The 13,347-nt window shown below is 37.3% G+C and overlaps 1 protein-coding gene across 3 annotated transcripts in view; it reads left to right on the top strand.

The window, feature by feature from the left end:
* The window catches only part of anapc4 (anaphase promoting complex subunit 4), an 89,510-nt gene that overhangs the window by 34,937 nt on the left and 41,226 nt on the right, over nucleotides 1-13,347 (top strand). For all 3 annotated transcript variants that reach the window (XM_059988983.1, XM_059988982.1, XM_059988984.1), the window contains exons 12-16: nucleotides 3,100-3,164; nucleotides 4,269-4,311; nucleotides 4,493-4,569; nucleotides 6,525-6,625; nucleotides 9,467-9,518. In XM_059988983.1, coding sequence (XP_059844966.1) covers nucleotides 3,100-3,164; nucleotides 4,269-4,311; nucleotides 4,493-4,569; nucleotides 6,525-6,625; nucleotides 9,467-9,518 — 338 coding nt within the window. The remainder of the gene's footprint in view (nucleotides 1-3,099; nucleotides 3,165-4,268; nucleotides 4,312-4,492; nucleotides 4,570-6,524; nucleotides 6,626-9,466; nucleotides 9,519-13,347) is intronic.

Below are 13,347 nucleotides of genomic sequence, written 5' to 3'. Positions count from 1 at the left end.
GTAGGTTTCCCCTGCTATCTGAAGGTAGAGCATTCCAATGAAATCATTTGTAAGCCGAAATGTCGCTAAGCAAAGAAGCAATTACCATTTATTAATATGGGAAAAATTTTGTGAGCATTCCCAGACCCAAAAAATAACCTACAAAGTCATGCCAAATAACACATAAAACCTAACGTAACAGTAAGATATAGTAAAAGCGGGAATGATATGATAAATACACAGCCTCTATAAAGTAGTAATACTTTCCTGCCATCATTGTAGCACTGTTTAGTGTAGCGAAATTCTCACTACTTAGCACTACTAGCATAGCAGAAGCAGTCTCATACCAAATAACAAATCATACCAAATATCACATAAAAATACACAGCCTATATAAAGTAGAAATAATGTATGTACTGTACAGTGTTGTTTCACTTACCGGAATCAGGAAGACAGCAAGCACACTGATGATGGTGTGTTAGGCTGAGTTGTTGGAGGTTGGGGTGCACAGAACACAACAGGAAGTGTTTTCTTATCAATGCCTTAAGTGCCCTTGTATTTTCTGAATGGTTCACTAGTAGAGGCTTAAGGCCAACATCACCAGTGGCATTAATCATAGGCATTAGGGTAAACCTGGCCTTCGATGCCTTGTGTCCCTTAGCCTGCTTTTCTTCTATCGAAATAAATGTCTTGCTCGGCAATTTTTGCTCGGAACTTTTTGGCAGCTTCAGTATCAGTGGAAGCACTCTCTCCAGTAAACATTAAACTACGAAGCTACCCTCGCCTCAGAAACCGATCAAACCATCCATGACTACATTTAAACTCCACTTTCACAACACTTTCATTACCATTGTCTAGTGTTTTCTGTTTCAGCTTATTAAAAAGACTGACTGATTTCTCCTTAAGTATAAGATAACGGAACACCACACTTTGTACACCCATCAACCCACTCAAGCAATAGACTTTCCATTTTATCCATTATTTGATGCCGACTAAGAGAGACCATTTTGCTACAAGCAGAGCCAACAGTAACATCGGCAGCTTTCAAGAGTCTTTTTCCCAGCGTATAAATAGTGTGAATGGTTCAACGTGCAGACAATGTCCTTACTTGGTTCACCACAATCGAAACGTTGAATTATGTCTAGTTTTACGCTGTGTAATACCCTTACGAGCTCTCTTAGGCTTTTCCAATACCTTAGAACTCATCTTCCTAACAGATGCACAAAATAAATCGACATAAAGCACAGATGCTCACAGGCAAGTGTTTAAACAATGGCGGCTAGAATGCAGTCCCGGGGGAGGAGCTTGGCTGCTTGGGGTGCACGCTGCCTATTTTCGTAACAGTGAAAACACCTTCTGTTAGTGAAAACAGGTAACTAATGTAGGTCTTTCGTAACAGTGAAGTGTCGTAAAGTGAATGTTCGAAAAATGGTGGCCTGTATATAATAAGATAGCTTGGGATCGCCATCATTTCCAACTCTGTATTTATGTACTATTGGTAATCAATCTTTATTTTACACTTGCTTATCACATGTGTACTTAACAGGAAAATTATTACATAACATTAATACAATGAATATATAATTGTCCAGGGTAACAAAAGCAGCACAGCAGCAATGGGAGAATATCTGAATCAGCTATTGAACAACAACAAACAATGGCAGACTTTCAATTGCCACTTACAATGTTGTGCTTTGATTAAAAGGTTACAATACTCTATTTGTAATGTACGTTTTTTTAGGTTTGATGTAAGGTATAATAACGATCAGTATTGTAGGCTTGCTGTGGTGTTAGATTTTCATCAGAGACAATCTTAGAAAACTCATCAATGGATTTTTCTGCTGCCTCATGATCAACAGACTAATGTCCATACCTTTTCTTTAATTTCTGTAACTAACTTGCTGAATATTCACAGTTACCTTCAATTTTCAGTTTGTTGCGATACATTTTTGCTTGTTTAATGATCAGCATACCATTAAGCAGCATGCGTTGACTCTGACACTGATGAATCAAATCTTTTAATACACAATCGAGATTTTTCACTTTATGAAGTGTTTTTTTCTGTTTTTCATTATCTTCTATCCATTACATATATGAGCTCACTTCTCAGAACTGTCCTTGGTGTGCAGAGACCTGCACGTTGCCTGGGAACTTTCCCAGTACCTTGTGGAATTTTCCATTTGTGATGTCATGTCAGCACTCAAATAAGTTTCAGATTTTGGGGGTTTTCGGATTTTGGTTTTTCAGATAAGGGGTACTCGACTTGTATTTGCAAATAACCATTATTGTTATATTCTATATAAATGAACAAAGATTGGAGAGTTAATTCAAGATTATTAGACAAAATAAAGTTAATTATTTAATTTCATTATTAAGATAAGATCTTAATGCTTAAAATGTTATAAGTGGTCACACAATTTTCAGAAATATAGATCCTTGGAGACCGAAACTACTTAAGAGTGTTACAGTTGTTATTCCATTTTCATTGGGATAGTTGATCATATGCAATTATCATTATGGTGCAACTTAAATGCTTTAGCAGAGAATTCCTTCAGTGGCATTTGAAATAATTATGCTTTAACCAAGTCAGAGAGAAGATAAGCCTTTTATCCCAGTGGTCCAGAATTTCGTGGGAAGAGCAAACATCCATGCTCACCATTCCCTTACCTGCTACATTAATTTCTTGAATTAACCTAGTATTCCCCAATCATAAAGCCCACAGAATCACTTTGACAGCCAGGAAAGCTATGCTCTCAGGCTGAAATACTCTCAAGGAGTTTATATATGAATGTTTCTAGCTTTGATGGATATTCAAAAATCAGTAAAGATTAAACATTACAAATGTATAAAGATTATTGAAATGTGTCCTTTAGAATTAAAAACACATAAAATAAATATGTTTAAAATAACCCAAATAATTCTAAGTATAAAATAGCTTGTCTAGCAGCCATTCATTCTCTACTGGCAAAGTTTTCTGCTTTTATCCCCCATTGCTCATAACTGCTTGGAAATTAATTTTGTCTATTTCCATTACTGTGTTATAGCCTGTATGGTAGTGAGAATCCCAAATGTGAGATTATTTGCTCCAGTGTCTTCAAATGTAATTATTTTTCTGTTTAGGAAAAAAATACTCAAACTTCAGTCCAGGAAGAATTCATGCAACTTCTGATGTGGGGTAAAGCTAGGTTAGTTTGTTAAGCCTCTTGAATATTATAACAAAAATGTGATTAAAATAGCACATGCATGTTCTTAATAATTTATCTGACAGATTCATTTTCCTGTTAATGATAAACCATCATTTCAATACCTTTTAAATATGTATAAAAATTGGCATGTAGCATGCCTGTTTACATTTGATTTGCAAACCCTCAATTTTGACATGTTTACTCCCATCATGGTAGGTTGTCAGGTTTGCTTCAAATGATTTACTTTATTTCTTTATAGTTCCATTTATTTGTAGTTTTTGTAATTTTTTTTCCAATGTAAGTGTTTCTGAAACTCCTTAATCTCTCTGCTAACTATAAGCTGTTTTGAAATATTTATTCTTTGATTCTTGTTTTCCCTTAGGGCCTTCTTTTTAGCACCTGTTTAATCAATTCATTTTATTTTATACTTTTATACCTTCTTCTGTTGGTGCTGATTTTATTTTCATTTTCAAGAAACCTGTTCTAAGAGTTTTTTAAATCAATTTTATTTAACTGTCTCTATGTGATGTTTATTGCCCTGTAAAGATCAAGTTCATTTTGGGGGCTGCCTGCTAAAGTTAACTTTGATTTAATTAATTTATATGGTGCTCCTTTCTCACCATAACTTCCCATAAGTTTTAATATCTCTCAAAGGCTTATATAATTTTACATACATGTTTTCTTGGTTTTATTTGGATATTGCTTTGCTGACTTTTAAATAGATATTTTTGTTATTTTAATTCTTATATAATAAATTTATATAGGTGAAACCAGTATTTGGAACCAAATGCCATTTTTCTGCTTTTCCTGTCTTAATCTTTCATCCATTAGCTTCCACTGTGTGCATAAGTGCATTTCTTATGTGATTACCTTCATCTCTTTTAAAATTTCTTTTACTTAATTCCACTGCCTCTACTTGTGTATTAATTTTCACCTGTTTTAATTCTGCCTGTTTTCTTCTTGGTTCAGCGCATCCAACATCTTTAACTCCTCCATATCCATCCCTCTGTTATTGTTCTTTGTGAAATACTTTGCTTTTTGATTAGTTAAAAATTTGACAAGGTATCTACATTGTAAGTAAAATGTGTGTGTTTTTGTTTGTAGTCCAGAATTGCAGTCTTTACTTATGAACCAGCTAACAGTTAAAGTGAGTATACTGAAGGATTTAAAGAATTAAATAAAAATTTTGACAACTGGTAGTGATCCTGAATATACTAATAAAAGTGGTTTTGGTCAAGTTATTTCTTAAATTTGGTACAACCTTTTTGTGAAATGCACTGTTGATAGCTTCCATTTCGCATGTGAACATATTCCTTTGTTTAAAACAGGGTTTAAAGAAACTTGGTCAGTCCATCGAATCATCCTACTCTAGTATTCAGAAACTGGTTATTAGTCACCTACAAAGGTAAAATATCATTCTTTTAAATTGAGGAAGAGTTTTTTTATTGAAGCTTTTATGCTGCACAACACCTGTAAGATATGATCAGAATCAAACTGTTACATTTTTTTTAAATATTGTCAATATTTCATTTTTATAGCTGTGAACTAAACAAATATGGATTTTCCATTGTTCTTGCTTTGGGCTTATTTCATTTAGGGCAATATTGTTACTTTACAAATTTCCAGAATTATTCCAATGAGGAACATGAGCTTTTCAGTCTCCACCAGGAAGTAGTTGCTAAATGAATAGCAGTTTTTAAATCAATGCAATTCTTCTACTACTTCCAATATCTGGCTTCGCTATCCAAACTAAATTAACTGCAAGCACTGAAGTGGAATACAGCCATAAATGCAATCTAAATATTTGACTGTTACAACAATCATCATCTAGAATGGACAAATACAAACACAGATATTTCAGTCAAGGTATGGTGATGTCACCTGTTAATAACAGTGAAAAGTAATATAGATTTAGTTTTTATAAAGCTACCAAATGGAGCAAGTTAATATTTAAAATGCAAGCAGTATTGTTAAAATAGTATATTTGAACTCAAACCACCCCCGCCCTCCCCTACCCCAGCCAACTCATGAGATACCAAGTTGATAACTAGTGGAAAAAACAAAATAAGATTTGAAATGAATCTGTGAAGCATAGCTGCTCCGGCAATTGAGTGTGGCTTTATTTAGCCCGGTAAGAATGTTGCAGTCAATCATAGAAATTACATAAGTGGCAACCATGCAAATGGTATCATTTCATTATAAGGGAAGACTTAACAGCAGAAAAAATTCTAGATGCTTAGGAAAGGAGAGCCATTTTGAACTTATTTCCCACTGCCAAATTGCTTTTGTGGACTTTTAATAAGGTGGGTAACACTGGAAAGAAGGGTTTATCTCTCCTCTTTTGTTAAGTATGGGACTGGCATCACATAAAGTCAAACCAGATCAGGATGATCAGTTCAGCTCCTTAAAAGATTGCATTTTTACAACAATCTGGTAGTTTTCATGGGTGATACTGTCAGTAATTACAAGAATTATGAATTGAAACATGGAGATTCTGTAGATGCTGGAAATTGTAGATATTGCAGAGCAACACACACAGAATGCTGGAGGGACTCAGCAGGTCAGGCAGCATCTGTGGAGAGGCATAAGCAGTTGACATTTTTGGTCATGACCTGAAATATCTACTGTTTATTCCTCTCCATAGATACTCTCTGACCTCCTGTGTTCTTCCAGCATTTTGTGTGTTATTATAGAATCTTCTCTCACAATTTGTCACTGAGAGGGTAAAATTACCATTCATTATTGCTAGTCCACCTTGGCGCCCACCTTGATTCAGAATTATTATGAAGAATTTACAGAATGCAATTTGCATGTTTCAAGCTTTCATAAATACTGATACGACTTTAACGAGATAGTCTTCTTTGAGGTAAATCTCCGATCTTCAAGATATAAAATGATAATTTAACATACACCTGTTTAAGATGTCAACTGTAACTTGAAACCTCCAATATTGTAGGATTGCATGGAAGATCAGCATGAAGTCTGAGTTTATTTTTAATTGGGATTTGTTCCCATAAACTTTTGAATAAAAAGCAAGTGAGCTCCTAATTAATCCATTGTGAGCATTAATCCCACAAGGCTAAACTCTGCATAATAAATTTCATGATTTCATTTAAAAGATAAAATATGAAACTGCTGATATATCTGAAATTGCATGGTGATTCTTAAATAATAAGAATATGTCATACATAAAATTTCATACAGATAGAAATAAAAGACCTTTGGCATTATAAATTTAGTTTTTCAATTGCATTGTCTGTTATATGGCATATTTTTAGGATGAAAAATCCTTTTATGATGTGACTTTTATATACTGTATCATGAATTGTTTTCCTGTTGCTCTGTCTTCTTCACACACAGTGGATCAGAGGCTCTTCTGTACCATTTAAATGAACTAAAGGGAATGGCTATGTGGAAACAAAAATACCAACCTTTAGGATTAGATGTACCAGCAATAGAAGGTATATTTTAAATATTTTGAAATTTATAAATACAGAAATTAATGACTATTAAGAAATTGGATATGATTATTGTCAGTATATAGAGTTTTTTTATTTAAAATAGTTATCCTTGATAATTCAAGTGTATTTCTAAAACACATGGTGCAGCACAGTGCAAAACACATGACTTCTATCTGAAAGAAGGACAATGGCAGTGAAGGCATGGGAACACCACCGTCTGGAACTTCCCGGCCAAGTCAGACACCATCCTGACTTGAAAATAGTTTTCGATCCTACACCACCACTGATACAAAATTCCCTAATAGCATTGTGGGTGTACCCGCACGTTGAGGACTGCAGCCTTTCAAGAAGGCAGCTCTGTACCACCTTGTCAAGAACAACTAGTAATTGGCAATTAAATACTGGCTCAGCCTGTAAGGCTCATGTGCTTTGAATAAATATTTAGGGGAAAAAAGACAATCTGGTCCATTATAATTTACTGTAATGTCTTTTCTATTGGTGGATTGTTATATTGTCATAAGCCCATTTTATGCTTGTGAGACATAAGCATTCTATAGCAGACATGCCAGACTTCTCTATGGAGAGTACTCCACTGCCAAATTCTGTCCCAAACAAACCTCCCCAGCACATGTACATTGCTGAAAGGGTCACAGATCAGGTGGGCAGGACATGTCAGAAAGATGTCTTAATGACAGGAGGGAATGCAAACAGTCATGCAGTGGACAGAAAAGATTCCCATACATTCTCAGAACATCCCTGAAAGGCTTTGTTATTGATGCGTACTACTGGGAACCACAAGCATTAGATTGTTCACTTTGGTGTACCTTCTTAAAAAGCAGGGCTTGCATATATGAGGAATCTAGAATGGATGAAGCAAACAGGAATAGAGAATCTCAAAATTCATTCTGGCCTTTCGAGCCTGCTCCACCTTTCAGGAAGGTCGTGGCTGATCTGGCTGTAGACTTATCCCATCTGCCTTTTCTCCATAACCTAAAATCTCCTGCTATACAAAAAGCTATCTAACTGTGTCTTAAGTGTATTTAATGTGGTAACCTCTACTGCTTCTTGGCAGAGAATTCCACAGATTTACTACTCTCTGGGGAAGTGTTTTCTCATCATCTCCATCCTAACTCTATTCCCCCAAATCTTGAGGCTATATTCCTAGTTCTAGTCTCACCTACGAGTGGAAACAACTTTCCTGCCTCTGTCTTTCCTATCCTTTTCATAATTTGTTATGTTTCTATAAAGTCTCCTCTCAATCTTTGGAATTCCAGCGAGTATAGACTAGGTGGTTCAATCTCTCCTTGAAGGCTAACCTCCTTATCTCTAGAATCAATCTGGTGAACCCTCTCTGCACCAGCTCCAAAGCCAGTACATCTTTCCTCAAGGAAGGAGACCAGGCTGCACACAGTACTCCAGGTGTGGCCTCACCAGTACCCTGTATAACCCCCCACTCTCAAATTCAGTTTTCCTTCTTGATAACCTGTTGCATCTGCAAGCCAACTTTTGCTATTCAAGCATAAGCACTCCCAAGTCCCTCTGCACAACAGCATTTCACCATTTCAATAATAATCTGATCTTCTATTTTTCCTTCCAAAGTGGTTGACCTCATTGTTCTCCATCAGCCAGATTCTTGCCCACACAATTAATTTATCTATATCTCTCTGTAGGCTCTTTACATCTTCTGTACAATTACATTTTCACTCAATTTAATGTCATCAGCAAACCTAGATACATTACATTCAGTCCCCTCTTCCGATTCATTAATGTAGATTGTGAACAGTTGCGGGCCAAGCAGCAACCCCTCTGGTAAAACTTACTACTAACCAGAGAAGTACCTATTTATCCCAACTCTCTGCCTTCTCTCAGTGAACCAGTCCTATATCCATGCTAATACATTGCCCCCATGCATCCTTATCTGTCTTTTATATGGCACCTTATCAAACGACATCTGAAAATCCAAGTATGCAACATCCATCTCTTCCCCTCTATCCAGTGTGCTCATATCCACAAAGAACTCCAGTAACTTTGTTATTCGGAACCTGCTCTTCATGAATTCATGCTGTGTCTGCCAATGAAGCCACTTCTATCCAGCTCTCTAGCTATTTCTTCCTTAATGATAGCTTCAACCATTTTCCTAAATTCAGACATTAAATTTCTCACTGTTTGTCTACATCTTTTGTTAAAGGGTGGTGTGGCATACACTGTACCAATCCGCCAGGACCTGTCCAGATAATTTTGGTCATCTATCACAAACACATCTGCTAAGATTTCTGCCATTTCTTTTAGTACCCAGTGATGCATCCCATCAGAACCAGTGGATCTGTCTACATATAGACTATTATTTTCTCATCACTACCTCTGGTGCTAGAGATTATATGTTTTGGCATGTTAGACATGTCAAAATACTATAGACTTGATGTCATGGTCTTATTCAAAGACAAGTGACTACCAACAACAGATTCACGTCACTGTCTAACTTTAGGGGAGTTAGTGCTGATTTATTTCAGTCTTAAGAATTTGGTATTATTTCCCAACAAGACACATTTATTTTTGCTGATGATAATTCCAGTAGTAAGCTTGTAGACGTTTTGTTGAGTTTTTGTTTGATTTTCATGGCTATCACAAATTAAACAAGGTGATCCAATGGTATGATAGACCAATTATAATCCCTTACTTATTAATAGTGAGCCAAAGAAACTTAAAATTGAAAAATCTGCAACTCAGAATTCTGTGTTTACCTCTTTTTGCTGTGGCATATTGGAAAGCCACCATATCATCATAAGGTTAAATTTTGATGTACTACTGGTCAATACTTACAAGACTCGTTTTCTTTCAAAGATGCCATAAGTGCTGTGGGAACATTCATTCTAAAAGCAAATGAGTTGTTACAGTAAGTACAAATTAAATATGATGTATTTGATTTTGTCAATGTGCAGAGGCTGATTCATTAACAGAAAATGAAATGTGTTTCAGCAGACAGCATTAAACCCAAAGAGCTCTGATATGGGCAGCACCACTTTCATACGGAATTGCTGCCAGTCCATCCTGTCATATTTGGTAGCTGTCTGGATGTGCATCACTGCTCACTGTAATGACATAGGTAGGAAAAGAAAAAGTTTAGAGAGCTAGGTAGAAAGCTGAAAAGTAAGCCCTGGATTGCTGCCTGTGCCATGCGTAGGTAAAGGTAAGAATAGGATGTTTTGGCAGATGAATGCATGGCTGACAGACTGGTGCAGGGAGCAGTACTTCAGATTTCTGGATTGTTGGAATCTCTTCTGGGGAAGGTATGATTGGTATAAAAGGGGCGGGTTGCATTTGAACCCAAGGGGAACCAATATCCTTGTGGGCAGGATTGTGAGAACTGGTGAGGAGGGTTTAAACTAATTTAGCTGGGGGATGGGAACCGGAGTGATAAGGCTAAGGATAGGGAGGTTGGTATAATACCATAAGGTATAGGAGCAGAATTAGGCTATCTGGTCCATCAAGTCTTCTCTGCCATTCAATCATGGTTGATCCTTTTTTTTCTATCTCCTCCTCAACCCCAGTTCCCAGCCTTCGCCCTGTAACCTTTGATTCCATGTCCAATCAAGAAGCTATCAATCTATCAATACACCCAACAACATGGCCTCCACACCTGCATGTGGCAACAAATTCCAGAAAATCACCACCCTTTGGCTAAATAAATTTCTCCACATCTCTGTTTTGAAAGGATGCCTCTCTATCTTGAAGCTGTGCCTTCTTGTCCTAGATTCTCCCACCATGGGAAACATCCTTTCCACATCTACTCTGTCTAGGCCTTTCAACATTTGAAAGGTTTCAATGAGATTCCACCCCCCCCCCCCCCCACCACCCCTCATCCTTCTGTATTCCAGTGAGTACAGACCCAGAGCCATGAAATGTTCCTTGTATGATAACTCTTTCATTCCTGGAATCATCCTTGTGGCCCTCTCCAATGCCAGCATATTTTTTTCTAAAATGAGGGGCCCAAAGCTGTTCACAATATTCAATGTGAGGCCCCACCAGTGCCTTATAAAGCCTCAGCATCACATTCTTGTTCTTATATTCTAGTCCTCTTGAAATGAATGCGAACACCTTCCTCACCGCCAACTCAACCTGCCAAGTTAACCTTCAGGGTGTTCTGCACAAGGACTCCCATGTCCCTCTGCATCTCAGATTTGTGGATTTTCTCCACGTTCAGCAAATAGTCTGCATATTCTACTACCAAAGTGCATGACCACGCATTTTCCAACATTGTATTTCATTTGCCACTTCATCGCCCATTCTCCTAATCTGTCTAAGTCCTTCTGCAACCTACCTGTTTCCTCAACACTACCTACCCCTCCACCAGGTCTTTCAGTTTTTCGAGCACCTTCTCTGTTGTAATATTAAGTGCATCCAATTCTCTTCCTTCACACACTACAACATCAGACATACTGAAGTGTCTTCCACAATGAAGACTGATACAAAATATTATTTAGTTCATTAGCCATTTCCTTGTCCTCTGCTATTATTTCTCCTGCCACCACTCTACTATATCCTAATTCCACTCTCATTTCTCTTTTATTTTTAACATACTTGAAAAATCTTTTACTATCCACTTCAATATTATTTGCTAGCTTGCTTTCATATTTCATCTCTTCCCTTCTAATGATATTTTAGTTGCTCTTTGTAGGTTTTTAAAAACTCCCCAATCCTCTACCTTTCCACTAATTTTTGCTTTGCTGTGTGCCCTTTCTTTTGTTTTTACAATAGCTTTGACTTCCCTTGTCAGCCACGGCTGTACTATTTTACCATTTGAGTATTTCTTCATTTTTGGAACATACGTGTCCTGCACCTTCCTCATTTTTCCCAGAAATGCAAACCATTGCTGCTCTGCTGACACCCCTGCCAGCAGCTCCTTCCAATTTACTTTGGCCAACTCCTCTGTCATACCACTGTAATTTTTCTTACTCCACTGAAATATTGCTACATCAGACTTTACTTGCTCCCTATCAGATTTCAAGTTGAACATAGTCATACTGTGATCACTGGTTCCTAAGGGTTCTTTTATGTTAAGCTCCCTAATCGCCTCTGGTTTATTACATAAAAGCCAATCCAGTATAGCTGATACTCTAGTAGGCTCAACGACAAACTGCTCTAAGAAGCTATCTCTTCAGCATTCAACAAACTCACTCTCTTGAGATCCTTTACCAACCTGATTTTCCTAATCATCCTGCATGTTAAAATCTCCATTGACTACCATAACATTGCCCTTTTGACTCACCTTTTCTATTTCCTGTTGTAATCTGTGGTGTACCTCCCAACCACTGTTGGGAAGCCCGTATATAACTGCCATCAACGTCCTTTTACCCTTGTAATTTCTTGACTCAAACCTCAAGGATTCAGCGTCTTCCAATCCCATGTCACATCTTTCTACTGACTTGATGGCATTCCTTACCAGTACAGCCACACCACCCCCTCTGCCTACCTTCCTGTCCCTCTATTGTAACATGTAAACTTGGACATTCAGATCTCAACTACAACCATCCTTCAGCCACAATTCAGTGATAGCCAAAACATCATACCTGGCAATCTGTAGTATTGCAACAAGATCATCCACCTTATTTCTTATATTACACACATTTTGATACAACACCTTGAGCACCGCATTTGCTGTCCTTTCTGACTCTGCAGAGCATACAAGCAGAGGCAGAATGTAATGAGGCTGTCAGGAAGGACAGGCTGATGATAGGGCAAAATTGTAGTCAGTGGAATAATTTGTAATGTAACAAAGGGATAAAATCAAAAAGAGTGATTAATACAGGACTGAAGGTGTTATATTTGAATGCATATAGTATACAGAGTAAGGTAGATGATCTTGCAGCACAGTTACAGATTGACAGGTATGACGTTGTTGGCATTATTGAGTCATAGCTGAAAGAAGGTTATAGTTGGGAGCTTAACATCCAAGGATACACTTTGTATCAAAAGGATAAAGAAGTAGACAAAGGGGGTGGCTTAGCTCTCCTGGTTTAAAAAAAATTAGATCAAATTCATAGACAGAGGTGACATAGGATAAGAAGATATAGAATCTTTGTGGAAAGAGTTACAAAAAAACTGTAAGGGTAAAAAGATCCTGATAAGAGTTCTATACAGGCCTCAGAGCAGCAGCCAGCATGTGGGCTACAAGTTACAACAGAAGATGGAAAAGTCAAGTCGAAAGGATAATATTGCAATAGTCATGGTGAATGTCAATGTGCAGATAGATTAGGGAAATCAGGTCGGTGCAGGATCTCAAGAGAGAATTTGTAGAATGCCAAATAGATGGCTTTTTAGAGCAGCTCGTGGTTGAGCCCACTAGGGGATCAGCTATTCTGAATTGGCTGGTATGTAATGATCTATATTTGATTAGGGAGCTTAAGGTAAAGGAGCTCTTAGGAGCCAGTGGCAATATTATAGATTTATCCTGCAATTTGAGAAGGAGAAGCTAAAGTCAGATGTATCAGTTTTTAGGAAGTCATTCCTGCCTGTGGCCATCAAACTTTACAACTCCTCCCTCGGAGGGTCAGACACCCTGAGCCAATAGGCTGGTCCTGGACTAATTTCCACTTGGCATAATTTACTTATTACTTAATTATTTATGGTTTTTATATTGCTATATTTCTACCTATTCTTGGTTGGTGAGACTGTAACGAAACCCAATTTCCCTCAGGATCAATAAAATATGTCTGTCTGTCTGT

Source organism: Hypanus sabinus, chromosome 14 (assembly GCF_030144855.1).
Source record: "Hypanus sabinus isolate sHypSab1 chromosome 14, sHypSab1.hap1, whole genome shotgun sequence".
NCBI classification, from domain to species: Eukaryota; Metazoa; Chordata; class Chondrichthyes; order Myliobatiformes; family Dasyatidae; genus Hypanus; species Hypanus sabinus.
The sequence above is the reverse complement of the archived record's forward strand: the minus strand, read 5'-3'. Positions and strand labels throughout refer to the sequence as shown.